This window comes from Camelus ferus, chromosome 5 (assembly GCF_009834535.1).
Source record: "Camelus ferus isolate YT-003-E chromosome 5, BCGSAC_Cfer_1.0, whole genome shotgun sequence".
NCBI lineage: Eukaryota > Metazoa > Chordata > Mammalia > Artiodactyla > Camelidae > Camelus > Camelus ferus.
Genome location: NC_045700.1, coordinates 16472462 through 16493295, shown reverse-complemented (window position 1 = coordinate 16493295; position 20834 = coordinate 16472462). Strand labels below are relative to the sequence as shown.

The 20834-nt window shown below is 43.0% G+C and overlaps 1 protein-coding gene and 1 long non-coding RNA gene across 7 annotated transcripts in view; one reads left to right on the top strand and one right to left on the bottom strand.

Moving 5' to 3' along the window:
- The window catches only part of MGAT5 (alpha-1,6-mannosylglycoprotein 6-beta-N-acetylglucosaminyltransferase), a 333568-nt gene that overhangs the window by 142488 nt on the left and 170246 nt on the right, over window positions 1-20834 (bottom strand). For 5 of the 6 annotated variants that reach the window (XM_032479342.1, XM_032479341.1, XM_032479339.1 and 2 more), the window contains one exon: window positions 930-1006. In XM_032479342.1, the coding sequence (XP_032335233.1) occupies window positions 930-1006 (77 nt within the window). Of the gene's footprint in view, window positions 1-929; window positions 1007-10289; window positions 10696-20834 lie in introns of those variants that run through there. The other variant, XM_014560966.2, reaches the window with a different exon arrangement.
- LOC116663591 lies at window positions 9-8582 on the top strand. The gene is made up of 3 exons (XR_004319802.1): window positions 9-418; window positions 3492-3507; window positions 8573-8582. It is a non-coding gene; the product is annotated as an uncharacterized LOC116663591 (long non-coding RNA).

Below are 20834 nucleotides of genomic sequence, written 5' to 3'. Positions count from 1 at the left end.
AGAGGAGAGAGTGAGAGCACGCATGCGCGCCGGGCTCCGTGGCCCTGTGCAGCTGCTGACAGAGGAGGCCAGGGCAGCCACAGAGGGGTGAAGGCTCAAGCTGTGGTCTAACACTCAGAGCCCAGAGCTGGAGGCAGGAGACAGACACTGGATGATCCTGGCTCGAGCGGGGCCTCAGCAGAGGCAACGGGAAGAGCATTTCATCAAGAGCACGCGCCCAATGGGACCCTGGCACCACATCCCCTCCCCGGAGAACTCCAGCTGCGCCAGTCCCAGCACGGGGCCGGGAAGGCAGTGCAGGACGAGGGCAGGAGTGCAGCGTGTGTCTGAGTGTCACGTGGAGGCCGTGTGAATGCCTCAGAAGTTTGGTCTCACCATCCAAAGTGACACTTTTCTCTGAACACTGCTGAGCAGGGAAGTGGTCTCCCCAAGGGCAGACCATATAAATAGGATTTAAAAAATGGTAAGGGTCAAAGAGTGGCCAAGAGTGTCTGGGCACCCAACCGCACATGCAAATGTGACATTTAAATCACAGTCTGCAGACCTTAGAGCTGAGGCCTGGGGGAGAGGAGTCAGATACTAAATGAAGGCAGCCCTGTGTCTTGGACCCTCGAAGGATTACCTGCTGGAGGATAGCAAAGAGAGGGGAGGGCGGCTTCAAAGACAGAGCAGATGCCTGAAAGGGCCCAGGTTCTTTTTGTCTGACCAGTTAGACACTGTGGCCTAACCCCATGCAGCTGGCAAAAGCAGGAAAGGGTTGTCATGGCCACAGCCCCAAACTGGCAGGATTGAGGTGCCCTTTAAATGACTCCCTTAAAGGGCTTGCTGGCCCATCTGTGTTGCTGGGGAGGATGAGAGGGGAGGGGCAGGAGGGGACTGCTAGTGCAAATAAGGATGATGGAAATGAACAGATGGCACTTCTGCCTTACCTTGATTTTCCCCTCGCAGTGGGGGTAGCCATCCATAGGAGGCAATACGCATTTTTCTTGAGCTCCATTAATGATATCTGAAAAGGAGGGAAAAGAACAAAGGATACCATGAAGTTTACTGCAACCGAGGGGAGAAAAGCAGAGAAGTCCGTCCTGGAGCCCTGCTCTGTCCCCACCAGGGGGCAACAGTTCTGACTGGTCTGCGGTGAGAACTTGACCCAGCCACAGGCCACCTCCAGGCTGGCCAGAGACCTCTGATGTGTGTGGCCCAGCGTGGAAGGGGGAGCCAGGCCAACCAGGGTGCCTGCTTGGAAATCTGGACACTGTCAAACCAAACAAGTGGGAAGCAGGCAATGAAGCCATAAGATGAGGGGCATCGAGCAGACCGGCGAGGCCGTGCTAGGCTATGTGGATAAACCGAAGTCATGACAGCTTCATGAACACATGTGCCTGTCACTTATTTGTAGAATCTTAAAAAGTGACACAAATGAACTTACGTACAAAACAGACACAGACTCACTGACATAGAAAACAAACTTGTGGTTACCAAATGGGAAAGGGGAGGGGTGAGATAAATTAGGAGTTTGGGATGAGCAGGTACAAACTAGATAAACAAGGCCCTACTATACAGCACAGGGAACTACACTCAACATCTTTTAATAACCTATAATGGAAACAAGTCTGAAAAAGAAAAAATATATATATATCTGAATCACTTGGCTGTGCACCAGAAGCTAAAACAATATTATAAATCAATTATACTTCAATTTAAAAAAAAAGCCATGTGCTTGAGCCGAGGCAGCCTGCGGTGGGGACGGGGAACAGAAGTGGTGTGCAGACGAGCAGAAAGCCACGCGGTGCATCTGCAAGACGCAGCCTCTTACGGACCCAGTTCTTCAATTTCCACCAAGATCTCCTTGTTCCTCCAATCTTCCCTCCCAGTAAACTCCCTTTCTATTAGCTAGCCCAAGTAGAATCCTATTCCCTATAACTACAGAGTCGAAACTAAAAAGAATGCCTTCAAGAAGCTGATGGTTTAGGGATGGTCAACAGACAAATCAGTAAACAACTGAACAGCAGCGTCAAAGGCATTATGTTAGGACAGGTCAGGGGAAGGACACCCAGCCCAGTCTCTCAGGGTCAGGGTCAGAGAAGGCTTCCTGGATCCAGTGACATCTCAGCTGAGACGTGAAGACGAAGGAGTGAGCCAGTTGGAGGGACAAGGCAGAGATGGTGTTCAAGGAGCCATCCAAATGCAGGACATGGTCTGGCTGGAGTGAATTTGTGTGGGGTACTGAGAGTCAGGTAGGGCCCTAACCAGAGGGGCCACAAGTACGGTAACAAAGGCTTTCGTCATCATGCTAAGGGCATATGGCCAGTGGAGCACTGAGAGGTTTTAAGGAGAAGATGGTTACGATCAGATTTTTGCTTAGGAATGATCATTTCAGCTGAAAACTAGGACAACCTTAAACCTATATACTTCTCTTTTTGGACCAACTATATTTTCCAGACATGCTTGGAAAATGTCACCATTACTCATTGCTGACAGTTTTCTATACAAAGTACTCATCAGAAATTAGATCCCAAACTACAATATCATCTGACAGTGGAATTTAAACGATGTCAGGGTCTGCTGGGGCTAAAACAGAAGTCATTGCTATGGGGGATTTTAGTTGTACCCGTTTCTTGAAAAATCAGTTCATCTGGTGGTCTGAAACAGAGATTCTGGACTGCTTGTCAGTGTTTCCAGTGAGCATTCCACTTGCCAAGTGTAAAAGCAAGATTCTCCTTATGATAGATTGGAGGCAGTGTCATTTAGTTGTTAACGTGGGAGACACTTAGCTTGTTGGAGATTATTTACCCAACTGTAAAATTAGAATAATTGTACCTCTGTTTCACCAAGGTCTTATTACATAAGTTAATATTTGTAAAAAGTTTGGTCTAGCATTCCCATCAGCTGATCCCAGAAATCACAGGTGTTTAGAAGTTGGCACTTGCTGTATTAATTCCACACAACTTTCATTCACTACATCAGGGAAAGCAATATTTCAAATGTGGAGCTGCTTCTGGAAATGTATTCTCCATGTTATTGAAATAACTACAGGCTTGCGTGCTGGATCTCCCTAAAGCTCCCCTTCTCTCTCACTTGTTCGAGGACAGCCAGCTCCAGGAGCCACTACAAATGTGCTGCCTCACCAGAGAGATGTTTTCCAATGGCCACTATTTCCTATCGCAATTTTGTGCTGAGTTTCTTTTTTTTGGGGGGGGGGATTAGATTTATGTACGTATGTATGTATTTATTTATGGTACTGAGGATTGAACCCAGCACCTCGTGCATGCTAAGCACCTGCTCTACCACTGAACTATATCCTCCTCCCTCCTATTGCAGTTTAAAATTCCAGTTTTGGCAATACTTAACAAGCAAGTAAGAGGCTGCAGAGGTTCCAAGAAATGAAGCAGAGTCTAAAACAGCCAAGGGTTGGGGTAATCAGACATTTAAGGGATGCTAGGGGGTAAATGCCCCGCTTTCTTCATACATGATAGCTACTATTCTAGTTCCAGATGTTCAGAGTCAGAAGTTCCAGAAACTAGATGAGTTGGAGGTGTTGCTGGTGTGGGGCAGAGAGAAATCACCAGATGATAAAATAAACTAACAGGTCCATGAAGGTCTGCAGGCAACGTCCAGTTGCTAATAACATGGGTCCTCTTCATTAAGAATTTAAAGGAATAAAAATATGTTACGTCAAGAATCAGCAAATCTTTTCTGACAATAAATATTTCAGGCTTTGCAGGACACATGGTCTCTGTTTGCAATCACTCCACTCTGGGTTGCAACAGGAAAGCAGCCGCAAACAATAGTGGGTGGATGTGGACGTGGCCATGTTTCAATAAAACTTTATTTACAAAAACAGGCGCAGACTCCTGTGTTTGCACTGCTAAGAGCGCCCCTAAGTGAGGATCCTCGCTTCTGCAAAGACCTGTTGAACTGACTTTTTTAAGGACAACTACAGGCATTCCCCTGCTGGAAGTGCCCTTCCTTTCACCACTCCACCGTTTCTCCACACACTTAAAGCCCCTCCTCCTTTAAGACCCAGGTCCAGCATCACCCCCTGAAGACAGTCCCAGTCCTTCCTTCTCATGCTGAAATACTCAATCAGGATTGAGTTAGGATTGAGGGCTGCCCTCCTGCTCTTGTCTCTCCCATCACAGTGAAGGATCCTGTTATGTTTACATCCGCCTCCCCTCCTAGGTTGTGGGAAGGCTGCATCTTTCCGCTCCATCACCAGGCACTTAGTGACTGTTGCTGGAGTGAATAAACACACACATGTTCCGCCTGCTTTTTGCAGGGCCTGACACTTCAGCTCAGGGAGAACGAGGCTCCGCCGAGACCCCTGCTAGAACAGCGTTTTTGTTATCTTCCAATCAGCAGTGTGTGAGCTAATCCAACAGGGTCTCCCCCACATTTCTACAATCTTATGAGGAATTTTCTCACTATTTTGTTACCCAGTGATTGCTCTGAACAGACAGTGGCTTCCAAAAGTGTAGTTCAATGGCTTGAGGCTCTGGGGTAGGAAGGATCTGAGAAAGGGAAGTGCCCTCCTTTCTTTCAATCCTGGAGCCGAGCTGCTTCCAGAATCCAACCACCAGGAAGGAATCTGAACAAGGCCCTCCGTGACGTCCCAGCCCCTGCGGAGTTTCAGCACAGCCTTACAGGACAGCTCCCTATGTTTCCATCCAAGTGACAAAAACTCAATAAATCATGTTTTTACTAGTTGGTGTCCACAGAAGAGTTTTCTACCTGTGCAAGAGCCTCCAATCTAAGGTTGGTTAAAAAAACAAAAATTCAGGCCAAAAAATGGTTAACGTGATGGCTTTTTAGGGGGCAGTGAGCTTACTGTACCCAAGGCCCTTCAAAAAAGGAGACAGGATTCTGCTGAGATATGTTACCAGAAGGTTCTCCCTGCTGTCCACCCCATCCTCCCCCACATGTCCAATTTTTTTTTTTTTTAATGGCGAAAGGGCAAGGGGAAAAAAAAAAGACGTTCATGTAAGCAAAGCAGCTCGGCTCTTAGTCCAGCTTAGGATTCAGTTTCATCTCTCACCCTCATCCACCCGCCCACGTTGCATCTTGCCCTGAGAACATCACCTCTGATGTGATTCTATGGTACCTACCGTCAATCAGGTATCACCCAAAAGGCAGGTGGGAAAACTCGGTGGTTTATCAGTCTAGTAGGGGCTCGAATATTAGGGTTTCATCTGAGAGGACACTTTTCTTATTATCAAAAATGCCGACAACTCAGGAAGAACATACATACAGCAGCAGCAGAAGCGACAGAAGGTGTCATACACACACCCAGAGCAGGTGCTGCTGTCAAGCACAAAGCCAGATTCTCCCTGACAGTCCTAACACTTGCACGTAGATTGGGAGAGACACAGCGGCACTTCAAATACACATTCAGAAGTGACAGAGATAAGCAGATATGGAACCAGACAGACAGATTTTTCACTCACGCTTTCCCCTGCCTGAGGAAGGAGGGAAGGAAAGTGGGAGAGATGGGCGCAGAAGAAAATGGTAAAGACGGTCTCCCAGGGACGGTGAGAAGAGGAAAAGGGGGATTCAGGAAACAAAGGTGGATGATGATGCCCTCCCTTGAGCTATCACCAGGCTTCCTAAAGCACTGGCACATCACATGGTCACATTTTACACTCGCTACATCCTCCTGAACAAGGAAGACAGCTATCTCATCTTACCGTCTGGAAAAGAGAAACTTTAAGGCCCTCAGCATCTGTTTCCCAACTCAGCCCACAGTCGCTTGGAACACCTCTCAGAAGCCTGCTGCTTGCTACGCGCTGAGATGTCAAAGCCGCGTCCTTGAAAGACGCGGTCCGGACCCTCGAGGAGCTCACCAGGGCTCGCAGGCAAGGACTGCACACAGCAGAGTGAGGCCCACGCCAGCAGAACACCCTCCCCGAGTCCTGCGTTCCTGGAAGGCGGGCTGGCCACCCTCAGGGCTGTGGCCCAACGCCCAATGTTGTGCCTGGCACCCTGGCAACTCCGTAGTATTTTTTCAAAAAAATGAATGGACAAATGTAACAAAGGGGTGAAGAGCCCCGGTTCCAGAGACACGCAAGGAGGAGAAAGAGGCAGAAGAAAGGGGACGGGAGGACCTCACTGGGGGTCACCAAACCAGGATCTCTGAGTTCTTGGACCACACACTAAATGCAGCCGCAGAAATCTGGGTTCGACCTAAGGAAAGACAGCAAAAGGAGCCACAGTGAAAGAAGATGCAGGGATGGGGGAAACAGCTTAAACCCCACCTGAGTGACTGATCGTCATACCTTATTTGTATTTAAAAAGAGAGGCTTGCAGTTTTGTGAGATATGACCTTAATGAGTCACATGTTAACTGTCCTGATGTGTTTAAGAATCAATATGAGATCCATCAGGTACCACACGAGGATACCTGTTATCTTTCAGCTGCCCAGTTCAACATGCATATATAGAGATGCCGCTGTGTTTTTACAGTCATTAACTATCAACTATGCAGCATCATAAAACACTCACCTATTGCAAACCTATTTCAAGTTAACGATAACCACTCCTCACTGCTGAACAAAAGATTCAGAAATACGGCTATAAAGAGAGGCTCAAAACAAACCACGCTGGCAGCCAGGTGTCACCCTTAATCTGATTCTATCCATGCTTGTAGGTGGCACCACCTGTAAGAAATTCGACTACCGGCTCCTGGGGGGTGGTGAGAAAGTGAAGACATGGAGGGGAGGGGAGGGGAGGGTGTGTCTATGTGTGTGGTGGTGGTGGGGGGCCCGAGGGGGAGAAGGTGGGGTGGCAAGAGAGAGAGAGGTGTGTTTGTAAGTGAGCGCCACACAGAAGACAGTTATGCTAGAATGAAAGTTGACCCTCCCAAGAGGGTCTTCTTTGTCAAAGCTCACCTTTCTGATTATTAATCATAACAAAGATGACATGTGTCTGAAATGGCACTTCTTTTTAAGAACTTGTAGAACACGGTGCCATTATTTTTTTAATCTAGAACTGAACAGGCATCAGATAGGTTAAGGGTGTCTGAGTCCCTCACCATTGCTGTTTTAAAAGGAGGGGGAAAAAAGAAGAAATAAGAGGTTTTAAAAACTCTTAGAGATCTCAAAAGACACGACCAACTGCCCACCCTTGGAAGTTTTAGGAAACTGAGGTCAATCTCCTCACCTAGTTCTTCTGCCAAGAACTAAGATAACCATCTTTATGAATGAGGGCTTGATTCAGCCCCAAAGCACCCACACACATATTTCCTCTCCAAAGATAAAGGGTCTCCAGTGATTCTGTTTTGTTTGTAGAACAAGGCAGTGTTTCTCTCGGAACACCTGACAGGAACAAGTGGCCTCAGTTATCAGATGGCCCCTGCAAGGCGCCCACGTGGGCACCGCACCTGCCAGGAACTGACTTGGTCTCTGCACTCAGCCTGCAGGCCAAGCTCTTGCCAGCCCCTCCATCAGCTGGCCTTGCATCAGGAGCTAACAGCAATAAATCAGACAGATACCAGCCATGGTGAGATACATTCTCCCATTAAAAAGGACCTCAGCAGTCATTCTCGGCTTGGCAAATACTCACTTAGGGACACTTTACACTTGCATTATGAAAAAAGTGATTTAATTTCTCTAAGTGAATCGCATACACGTATTCCAGACGCGGGGACAGCAATAATACAGTAGCTCCGCTCACCAGAGGAGCTGGGTGCCATAACGGGTACTGGGCACAAGCCACTCAGACTCCCAGGGATGGACGCTGGGCACCCAAAGAGTTGTTTGCATTTTGTGTTTTTTTTTTTTTTTTCTTTCAACTTAAGAGGCTGGGAATGCAAGCATTGTACCAAAGAATTCAGAGCTGCAAAGGAGTTCTGAAGCCATTTTAGTTAGCTGTTGACTTTTCCTGATCCATAAAATTGAGGCCTGGAGAGAGGAAGGACTTCCCTCTTTCAGTGACTAAACAAGATTCACTGAGCATCTCCCATGCACAATGCATTCTGCATGTTCAACTCAGGCCTGTCTTCTGGGTCAAGGCTGTTTCCACTATATTGGCTCCAGGTATTAAAAGGCACACCGCCGCCACCGCCACCGCCGCCACCATATTCACGTTCTACATTGGAAATCTGAAGAGTCAACATCTTAGTCCTCTCTGAATATGCACTTCCAAGGGCCCCATGGACTTGCTAAAGCCTGGAGCTGCAGCACTGCCCATGCACAGCTGCTATGGGCATATGGAAGTCAACAAGAAAAGCATCTTCAATAAACAGTTTTTCAGTTATGAACAGCTTCTCAAGAATGGTATTAATGTGGAAAAAAGAATGAATCGAGGACTATGAAAACACATCACCATGTATAATCAACGTCATAAAATTTCAAATCACAGTAACGGTCAAATAACCCTAGATTATTCGTGCTTTCTTCTGCCATACCCTCTGTGCTTGTTTATTTATTTATCTGCAGGATTTCTACCTAATTAAGCTTTTAAGCTAACATTAGGAACATTAGGTTTTTCCTTTCATTGATAGAGCAGAATTAAAAGGAGAAACAAAGAGTAAGATTCTCAGTAGCAGAGGCCTGGTCTCTAAGAATGTCATATACACACAGGTGCACACGTGTGCTTACACACACATATCATCACCCCCTCCATTCTGATAAGCCCCCAGGTGCTGCTATTGATAAAAACAGGTCGTATTCCTCAGAATGTTTAGGCAGAAAAGGCTGATCATCCAGGAATACGTATGCACAGTGGGCAGAAATCAGTTGGGATTAAACACCTGCCACTGACATGGTAAAAAACAAAGCTTGCCATTCTTAGTTCTCAGGGAAATGCAAATCAAAACCACAAAGAGACAGTACTTCACCCACTGAAATGGCTATAAGGAAAAATTCAGGTAATAAGAAGTGCTGGCAAGGATGTGGGGAAAATCAGCATCCTTAAGCACTGCTGGTAGGAATGAAAAATGATGCAGCCTATCTGGGAAAGAGTCCAGCAGTTCCTTAACAAGTGAACCATGAAGTCACCATGTGACCCAGCAATGCCACTCCTGGGTACAGACCCAAGACAAGTGAAAACCCATGCCCTCAGGAAAGGTCACAGCATGTTATTCATAAAAGCCAAATGTTCAACACTGGACACAATCCAAATGTTCATCATTAGATGAATGGATAGACAAAATGTGGTAGATCCACACATTGGGGTCCTATTCAGAAAAAATGAAATACGGATTCATCCCACAACATGGATGAACCTTGAAAAAACAAAGCTAAGTGACAGAAGGCAGTCACAGAAGAAAGGTCCAGAACAGACCAATCTATAGGGACAGAAAGTAGGTCAGGGATGCTTAGGAAGGAGGGAAAGGGAGGTTGAAAGTCGGGGGTGGGGGTGACAGCCAAAAGGTATGGGATCTTTTTTGAGGTGCTGTAAGTGCTCCAAACTCGATTGTGGTGACAGCTGTCCAGCTCTGTGACTACACTTAAAGCCACTGAACTGTTCTCTTTATATGAGTAAATTCTATGGCATGCAAATTACATCTTAATAAAGCTGTTACAAAAAAAAAACAACAACAAAAAAGCCCCTGCTGCTGATTCACTCAAAAACCACTGCACCTAAATGAGTATCAGCAACGCTTTCAGTACCTGCCTAAGAGGAACACAAAGCAATGTTTACCCTGAGGGAGAGGACAATGTACCTAAAACCTGCACATCAGTAAAGGGAGACAGTCCAGGGCAAGACAGAATAAAGGACCAGGAACAAAGACAACAGACAACCAGGAAAGAAGAGGGACTTGGCAGGCCAAGCACCGTTCGCCCACATCTCATCTCCCTTCATGCCACATTAACAAGATTTTTAGCTGAACCCCTGGCCACCCACTTAGGGCCTCCTCTGCAGCCAGATGTGACCCCATGCAACTCTGTTCAAGCCAAGGAGGTATGAGAGGGAGTTATAGGCAATTTCCAACTTGAGAACCATCTGCCTGGCCAGGTCTACAGTCCTGACCGCCTTCCTGTGGGCTGGAAGATGGTCATAGGATGACCCAGCAGCACGGGAGGGGCTGGGAATCCTGAATGGCAGTGTGGACAAGAGCCAATTGGGAGGCCTGGACTGCTGGGTTATTGCTCAGAAGAGAAAGCACGCTGTTGCATTTAAGCACTGTATTTTTGGGTCTCTTTGTTACAGCAGCTGAGTTGTTACCTTAAATAATCACCAGACAAGCAGGATTTCAGCTGAGCTTTAAAGCAGAAGTAAGAATCGGAGGGGAAGAGGAGGATGAACACTGGGAGGAAGAGTGCTGACGACAGCCAACACAGACTGAGCACTTACTGTAATCCATGCACGACTATCCCACTTGATCCTCACAGTAACCTGAAGAGGTACATGTGTCATCCTCATGGTACAGTGGAAGACACCGATGCCCAGAGACGACGAACTTGGCCAAGGTCACAGAATAAATCTGCCCTTCCGTGTATTAAAATCACTTGGGGAGCTTTAAAAAATGTACCGTACCCTCCAGAGATTCTGATTTCAATGGTCTGTGGAATGGTTTGGCCACTGCCCTTTTTTATGCTCCCATCAGCTGATTTTAATGGGCAGCTGCTGTTGAGAACCAACAGACCAAACAGTGAAGTAAGGTGGGTACACTGAAAAAGAGGAGAGGCCAGAGATGGAAAACAGATCATGTTTTAACCTCAAGTGTTCTACTGAGACAGCCAATCCACCCCCAGTGGGTAAGAGAAGCCAATCATCAACGTCTGCGAGGGCGTGGGAACAGGGAGGAGGTCAATCTGGCCAAAGCAGAGGGCCCAGGGTGGGGCAGCAGGAAAAACAGGTTGGAAAAGTACGCTGGCACCGCACACTGCAGCATCACAAATTCCAGGTTTAGAGCGCAACTGAGCAGCGCGGGAACGGGAAGGTCACTGCTTGCACTTGTCTAGCTGGGAACACTGGTGTGGGGGAAGCAACCCAGAGTCCTGGAGTAGGGAAGCAACATGCTGAAAAACGTGAAATCCAAGGAAAGGGGAGCGCAGCGGCCACATTTTGACGATGGAAATTCAACCACGTGGACTTTAAAGACACTGCTGCATAGTCTTTACAGCTGAATAGAGTTTACAACTATTCAGAAGAAGCAAAAGGGCTTTCTTTCACTGGTAAGGAAGTCCATGCCACTTTTCCAGCACAGGGTCTATAAAGATAATTATGAATGTTTAACCCCTTCTTTGATTTACAGCAGCTTCTAATGCCCTTCTCCACCCACTTACATTTCATTAGACTCTCACTGACACCTACTTTGCAGGTAATGGTCAATTCCAATTTTCACATTTATTTCCAAAATGACGCCGTATAAGCCTACAAAGTCATACAACTGTAAAAATCTGTCTTCTGACTAGAGTTAACACTGCTGTATGGTTTATCTCAAAGTGGCTAAGAGAGGAGATTCTAAAAGTTCTCATGATGAGAAAAAAAGACAACACTTTTCTCTCCTTTTTTTTCTTTTATTCATTTTAGATGATGGATGGATGATAACTAAACTTATTGTGGCTATCATTTCATAACATATTCAAGTCAAGCCATTGTGCTGTGCACCTCATACTAACACAGGGCTGTATGTCAATTATATCTCAATAAAACAAAGGAAAAATGTCTGTCTTGTCCATGCTTCAGCTAGATCAGTCCCCTCACAAAATGCCATCTTCCCTCCCTGGCCACCACACTAGGTGCCTTTTCAATTACGAAACAACCTGCTCTGGAAATTGACACCATTAAACATTTCAAGAGAAAGCAGCCAATCGATGTCCTGGTATTTTTGAGTACTTGACCACATCGAACCCAGCAGTGGAAATGGTAGAAAAGGGCGAGTGAAGATAATCTGCTGGAAGGGCAGAGGAGTCTAAGATCTCAGCTGGGATTATTTCCCTGCCACATACCAGCGGACAACCTAGTCAGGTGACAGGACCTTCCAGAGCCTGTTTCCTCATGCAGTCGATGGAGTCAGTAAAACCTTCCAACATGTAAGTTACCCTTTTCATGCTGGGTACTGTGCCTGACTCTCATTTACTGCCTCGTGTCACCCTCAACCTTCAAAGTCGAACAAGAAATGCTGAAAGAGATAAAGCCATAAGAAAGAGAGATGGCTACATCACACTGAAATATCACACACTAGCTCTCATTCACTCCATTCGCCTATTTGCTCAATATACTTGTCCTACTGTCTGTATATCTCCGTGTCTGTGTGACTCATCTCTGATTCATTTCATGTCACAATGCTTGGCGGAGCATGAGATACAGACAGTGACTAAAATGCTTTGGATTTATGGAAGGAAAAAAGTTCAACTCTTTTAAAATGAACAGCACAAAGGTATATACTACATATTCTAGTAGCTCTGGGGTCGGAAGATAAAACTGAGTTTGCAAAATGATTTAGGCAATCAGAGTTCTTTTTATGCATAAATCTACGTGTATGCATCTTTATGTAAATGCTATATTCTCTAAGTTCATACTTAATTTCTGCTATCATTTCTTCTGCAACAAAATGTTCAGCATTTTAAGTAACAATGTAAGAGACATCAAATATTCCACATGGCTATTATGTTACGTATCCAGTTATAATAAATGGGCATACCAGGCACTAAATTGGGAGGATGTTAGTTTTACGCATCAAAAACAAAATAAAAAGTTATAATGGTATCATATTTCCAGAAAAAGTTTCTTATATACTATTTAAAGATATAGTACGGACAGATTTTAATGCATCCTCAGCTGTCAATTTAGATTTAAGAAAGCATCTTGGGAAGTAGATGGCAGACATTAAAAACTCAAGATTACACTTGCAAAATGACGTCTTCTCAATTTGGAGCCTACAGCGATTTTCACACCGATTCTCTTTTTCCAATAAAGAAGGCAGGGCCCTTCACAACTTCCCTTTTTTCATAGGCAGTTTACGGCAGCTATTGAGCTGTTAACGGCAGCATGCCCCTGGAACTTGGAGCCACACGAGTCTCCATCAACCCCTTGAACAACACATGGTTCAATTTTTCTTCTAAAACACGCTGTGTGTAAGCACAGCTCACACATTTCGGACTATCCTTATTAGACTGTCCAAGTGTCTGGGGTTTGGATTTTATTAAGAAAAAGAAAAAAATATAGTCACAGTTCATGTATGCCTGTGTGTTTGTATTTTTTTTTGTTGAAACTAAAGAAATCAATATGGAATTAATAACTATATCAGAATGGCTATATTCCCAGACTATTTTGATTGCACAAACTGCCAAAAAAAGATGTGTTCAGTTCCTATCATACAATGTCCCTTTTTGAATCACCTGTCAGAAGCCTTTAAGTAGCTGTTGGTAAAGGACAGGGATTCTGACTGGACACCCCAGATACCTACAGGCAATAAGAAACTGCTTTGATTACTCTTTTAATGGGGGATCAAGATAAATTTTTGTTTTCCCTTTCTCATATGAACTGAGTTTTTCATTTTGTTTTGGTTGCTTGGTTATAGTCACCCGCCTCCATTTTTAGCATGGAAAAGTCAAGTGTAAGTTAATTTAGAATTAAGGTGACACCCTGATAATAAGTTTTGGGCACTAGAAAAAGAAGCAGAGTGAGAACAACAACAACAAAAAAACAGAAGAAAGAAGCTCAAGAACCAGAATATTGAGAACATCCACAAATACATCAAACCCTTGGGTCCAAGTTTGAAAAAAGGCTGAGAGCTGCTTACTTTTTAGGTCTCATTTGATTTATCCAGAGTTGCATGGAATCTGCAAGCCCACTGAAATAACACAAATATCCTATGCCAGCTAGATACATCCTTGACTAGGGATGTCTCTCACAAACCAGATTGTCTTATAATTTAATTCCTCTTCTCTCTCCTAGCCCTTAGCAGGTTTTCCTTCCTGTGGAAAGGAAACATGCCTGGTTAAGACCATGAAAACATGGACAATGATACTTAGCTTGTGAAGTTGAGAAAGTAATGTACATATACTTAAATGTTACATGTTAACCTGGAATGCTGTTCATCTTCTCAACAGAAAAGGCTAGTAAATATGTGAACGCAAGTGCTTTCTAGTATGAAACACAAAGGGTTTCCACTGCCTAGGAATGTTTCAGGAAGTAGTCTGTTTCCAGATGGGAAGCTGGCTTTTGAGTCAGTTCTTAGAAAGCCCTGATCCTTTGGCAGTGGGATCACCACATGAAGGTCTTCATTTGAAGACCCATTCCACCAGACCAGTGGCCAGAACAAACTGCACTCACCCACTTACTCTCCAGCCATGGTGGCCAGGAGAAGGACAGTCCTGATGAAAAACACACTCTCCTTGAACCTAGAAATGGTGGCTATTGGGTCCAAAGCAAGAGTGGGCTGGCATACATACCAAAAGGCAGCAGAAAGTCAGAACACTGATAAGAAATAACTCCGATTGTTTGCTGGCCAGGGCAGACTGCAAACTGCACTACTTGTGTAAGGACTATGTGGTCAATTTAAGTTGGGATTCTTTATAAAACAAAGTTGAAAGATTATATATTGGCAACAGCAGAGAAGCTTATATTGGAATAATCTTCCCAAAGATACTACTTATAATAAGACAATGAAAAGTAAGAAAAAAGGGCAAACACCAGAAGGGGTCTGAACTTGAGAAGAGAGGAACCGTGCTAGCTAAGACTCTGCCCTGGAGGGGACTCTGTCTGGGTGATGGGAGATCACTAGAATCACTAGAAGGTAAGCAAAAGACTCCAGTTTTAGGATTAAGTTTGGGCAATTAAGGTGGCAAGAAATTGAGGTAGGATATTCCCATAAAGAGGGAATCAAAGAAAGGGAGCCCCCAAATCTGCAAATAAACTACTTTGAAATCCTTGAATGATACCATAACTGAGTATTTGTAGGGGAGACACCAAGGAAAGCTCAAAAGGTGTTCAAAGATTAAGCTTCTATTCACTGTGGGTAAGTCAGAGGGGTTTAGTCAACACTTCAGACTTTCCACTGAAATCCCAGAAAGACCCAGGACTTAAGACTTCCTAACAGTAGAGCAAAAGCTGAAACACACACACACCTAACAAACCCTAAAACCAAGCCTTCTTAAGCTCAGAGTAGTAAGTAATTCACTGCCTGCTAGAACCAAAATCAACACCCTTCAGAGGACGATAACAGAATATAGACATTTGATAACATGTGATAATGCCCAATATACAACAGAGAATTCACAGACGTGTGGAAAAACAGAAAAATGTGAATCAGAGTCAAGAGAAGCAGTCAACAAAAGCATATCCCAAGATGACATAAATGTTGGAATTGACAAAGAATTTAAAGCAGCTATTACAAATATGACTAAAGACAAAGAAATTGACACTTTTCTTTAAAAAAAACTAGAAATTCTGGACTAAAATGAAAAATTGACAAATGGAATGAACAACAGTTAGGAGATGGCAAAAGAGAGGATCAATGAACTTGAAGAAATGAAAATTATTCAATCTGAAAAACAGAGACAGCAGAATAATAGACAATAGAGAAAAATAGAGCAAAACCTCAGTGATCTGTAGAACAACACCGTGTAGGCTAAGCTCTGTATAAATGGATGCCCAGAGGTAGAAAAGAGAAAAAATGGGGAAAAAATAATGCCTGAATAACTTCCAAATTTGGTGACAACCATTAACTTCGATTCAGTATCTCAGTCAACCACAAGCAAGATAAATACAAAGATAATTATGTTTACCGTCACCAAAATGCTAAAACCCAAAGATAAAGAGAAACTGTTGAAATCAGCCAGAGGAAAAGAAGACATGTTACATAAAAGTGTACAAAGAGAAATGTCACCTGACTTCTCACCAGGAAAAGATGGAGGCCAAAAAGCAAATAGTATTTTTAGAGTGCTGAAAGAAAACTACTGTCAGCCCAGAATTCTCTACCAGAATTCCGCATCTTCGTCCTTGAAAAATGCCCCCCCCACAAAAAAAAGCCATTTTCTGAAAAATGAAGGATGAGAAAATTCACCATCTTCAGACCTGCATGGCATGAAACTAACAAAAGTAGTTACTCATACTGAAAGAGAAATGCCATCAGATGGAAACCTGGAACTACAGAAAGGAATGAAAAGCATCAGGAATATTAATATGTGGATAAATATGAAAGATAATCATTTTTTTTTGTATCTAGGAGGTGAAATAGGAACGATTTGCTTCTACTAAGTCTTTCATTTCAAGACAAAGAGCCTCAGCTTCTGTAGAGCATCCACATCCCAAAGTCAGAGGCAGGGAGGAAAAAAAAAAGGCAAGGGTGTCAGTCTGTCACCACAGGCTCCAGCTCATTCTCGTGGATTCCAACGAGATTCCAACGTGTTATTCCTCTCCTCTACCCAACATTTATCATCACTTCCTGGCTGCCTGACTTACGGATTTCAAGCTCCAGGGTTGGACTCATAGACAATACCTTACAGAAACTGTTCCAGCTCTCACAACTGTGTAAGGTCAAAACCCTTTAACCAATCCCGTAATACACACACACACACACACACACACACACACATACACTCGCACTTGCACATGCGTACATGCATGCACAGACACACACGCCCTCTAGTGGTTTTGTTTCTGATTTAATCACGACTGAGTGACAAAGCTCAAGTTGCTCTTTGAGAAAGTGAACAAAATTTATAATTCCTACCAAGAGGGAGCAAGAAAAATAGGAAATTTCAATGAGCAATCCTAGGAATTAAAAAAGGAATGTCACTACAAATCCTATAGATAATAAAAGTGTAAGAGAATATTATGAACAATTTTTGGCAATTTAGTCTACTATGTAGAAGAAATAACGGGCTTATGCATTTCTGGCAGTCTTCATAACAGGCCCAAACTGGAAATTACTCACATGTCCATTATCAGGAAAATAGATATATCAATTATGGTTACACTCATAAAACAGAATGCTATTTGGTGATACATTAAAAAAAAAAAAAACCCAACTGATATATGAACCACCACGGATGCATCCAAAAATGATATCCCGAGAGAAAGAAGCCAGACACAAACTATGTTTATACTGTATGATTTCATTGTTCTGATGCTGAAGAACAGGCAGAATTAATCTATGACGACAGAAATCAGAACACTGGTTGACAACTGGGGAGGGAGACCGAACGGAAGGAGGCATGGGGGAAGATTCTGGGGTGAGGTGTGTGTTCGGTATCTCACCCGCAGTGCTGGTTTTACAGGTGTACACATTTATCAAAACCCCTCAGATGGTATACTTAAGATCTGTGCCTTGCATTATATGTAATTTCGCTCTCACATAAAAAATTAAGCTAAGTTGCTTTAAAAAAATGTACGCTCTCTATGTGATTAGGAATACAGATGAAGGAACATTATTTTCCTTTGTTACTCTCCATTTATTAATCCTTTGCCAACCACCTTCAGAGGGAAGACATCCTCCAATGAGCTCGTAGGCATCTTAAAGCATCTCAAATAACAGTACCTTCAATGGACTCTAACATTACATGCCTCACTGTGGGCTGACCACGGTAGCGGCTCCCCCGGGGAGGATGGTTACAAAAGCACAGAGGGAACCGATGTTTAATCTTTATTCCAGAAATTACAATCTTGGAGTTAACCACAATCTGTTGGGAAAGTGGGTTTTGTTGTTGTTGTTGTTGTTGTTGTTTTTTGGTCACTGACTGCATCTAGGCATCCCTGATTTGAGTAGACTAGTTAATTGTGTATTTACAGTGCTTGGCTTGAAGCTGAAACTGGGGTTTAAACAACATCCTTCATTTGAAAATGTATCTGCAGATGTGAACAGTCAGCTGTCCCAGGAAATAATCACCCAGAAGACACTCAACAGAAAAAAGGCTGCGATTTCACTCCGCCTGTATGCAGCCTTTGACAGATATCACTTGACTTCAATTTACAATATTCAACTCTGATTTCTCAGCCTACTTGTAATACGTGGTGTGCTGCCTCTCAAGCTAAGCTCCTAAGTAGGTCCTGAGAAGGGAAGATGGTGGAAGCGAGGGAAACACAAGGAATAACTAGGGAGTCTTCATATTTCAGCATCGTGTGGAGATAATAAACCAAAGGGCCGGAGAATGGTATTTGTTGAAGTTACAGTGCGTAACCAGTACAGTTACAGATTAATCTCACTTGACTTCTGTTCTGTTCACTGGAACACAGAAATTAATTTAATACTAACCTTGGCCACAGAACTGCAGAACAGTGAGTAATCTCTGGTGAGCAATTCCCTAACTATATGACAAAACCTCACAATACGAGCTTGGAGGTATTCACAGAGTTCAAGTAAGCTCAGTGCAAGGCAAGGAGAAAGTCAGGGAGCAGCCTGTTGGGAAGAAGCAAGGTTTATGTGTTCTAGGGGTGAGAGTTAGCTACAGGAGGGGGACAGGAGGACTTTGGGATTAAAGACAGCTTTGAAGTGGAAACTTTTTTGAATGGTGTCTATACATATCAAATCGGAAGCTCTTGAAGAACAAAAGATGAGACAGGGAAAATATTAGATACTTAGCTAAATATTATCTAACTACTAGATAAGACAGGAAGAGAATTTCCAGGAGTTCTTTCAGATATGCCTCCTGTTTGGCTTGGTTCCTCAACTAGGGAATCAGAAGAGAGGGTGCAACTATCCTTACCAGCACTTGAAGTTCCTTTTCCCAATGCAGACACATTCCTTTTTTAAAAATAAAATCAAAGAGCTACAAAATCTTCAATATAAACCTTGTTTCCATTTATTCAATTTCATGAAGGTGATTCAAGTAACTTTCAAAATCTTAGCCAGCCTGCAGCTCTAGCTCAAACTCTCCCTTATCTGCAAAACTTGGGAACAGTATATCAGCTCAAAGAGATACCTTAGGCTGCTCCTGAATACCTATAAAATTTTTAGTCTACACTGCCCAATCTAGAACTTTGTTTCATGTTCGTTTTGTCCTCCAACCGGGGTGTGTTTGTGTATGCACACGTAAGCATAACCCCAAATACTGCAAAGTCAGTAAGACTACCTTCTGCAAGGTCAGTGACTATGTATCAGCTTTCTTTAATAGTCCTCAGAACAAAAGAACACTGGCTCACACAATTGATACAGTTTTTGTGAATTAGAGACAGTGACGGTGCTGGTACTTGGAAAGGTCAGATATGAACCCCAGGGGAGAAGAAGGAATGACAAGCTCATGTGTTTCTGGGCAAGATGGAAACGTGCTGTCACAAAGACCTAGGTAAAAATAATTATCCTCAAATGAGGACCTCTCTCTTTCAGAGAAAAGGGGAACAATCATTTTTAAATGTGACAGTGCTTCTTCCATTCTTCTTTTGCCTTCTTCATTCAGAGAGAAGTCAGAACCTTAATCTGCATTCATTTCTGTTGCTTTGAAATCATCTCAGCTTTTACACATTACAGCCAACCAGCCCCAATTCCTACCCATGGCCCCTGCCAACCAATACAAACAGCCCCCACCCACACATATACACTCAACCACCAACACCAGCAACAAGAAAAACCACCCTTTCCCCAGCCTAGATTCAGTTCTTTGGTGTACTTCTGATAACATCTAATCAAAAGAGACACTAAGGGACTACCCCAAATCACATCTGTGGTCTTGATCTGTCATATTGAAAATAGCTTCCAATTCCTGGAAACTTGAAAACTGTATTTGGTTGATATTAAATTCTAATAAACAAGGATCTGTAACAACAGAATTTGATTTATATGATGTCCAGTTCCCATTATAAATAGCTCCACCAAGTCTCTGATTATTCTTAGGACTGGAAAAAAAAAATAAGTGACATAACTTACTGCAAATAGAAATAATGTTGTAAAAAATTTTCAATCATACTATTTATACAAAGAATTCAATATTAACACATAAAGATACACACACTCATACTCTAAAGGAAAAAAATTGCTTGCATGACCTTATAATTTTGGATAAACAGAAAACATAAGAGACTTAAGGACTTGGAAGTTTTTTTTTTAAACCTAGGTTGTATTTTCTAAATTTTTATTAGAAAAAAATTGAAATATACACAGTAATAGAAAGAGTGATATAATAACCCCTTACTACCTATTGCTTAGCTTCAACAGTTAACAATATATTGTTGAACAAAAGTGGCAAGAGTAGACAATCTTGCCTTTTCCCTGAACTTAGGGGGAAAGCATTCAGTTCTTCTCCATTAAGTAAGATGTTACCTGTAGGTTTTTCCTAGTTTGTTGAGAATTTTTTCACGAGTCAATGCTGGATTTTCTCGAATGCTTTCCTGCATCTATTAAGATGGTATGTCACCTCTGACCTTTGTTCTAGTAATATGGTGTATTAGGTTAATAATTTCTGAATGTTAAACCAACCTTGCTGAGATAAATTTCAGTTAATCATGACATATAATCCTTTTTATATATTTTATATATTGCTAGATTTGGGTTCTTAGCATTTTAAGAATTTTTGTGTCTGTGTTCATAAAAGTTTGCAGTTTGGTTTATTTGTGATGTCTTTGCCTAAGCTTTAGAGTCTGGGTAATACTGGATTGGCAGAATGTGTTGGGAGGTATTCCCTCCTTCTATATTTAATGAAATAGTTTGTGAAGGATTGGGATTATTGCCTCTTTAAATATTTGATAGAATTCACAAATAAAGCCATATGAGCCTGGATTTCTCTCTATGGGTTGAGTTTTAAGTACTAATTCAATCTCTTCATTTGTTATTGAGCTATGCAGAGGATTCTGAGTCAGTATGCACAGTATGTATACTTCTAGGAATTTGTCCATTTCATCAATATTGTCAAATTTGATGGCATAAACTTATTCACAGCTTTCTTTTATAATCTTTTTAATTTCTGTGAGGTCATTAGTGATGTTCCCTTTTTAATTCATGATTTTGGTAATTTA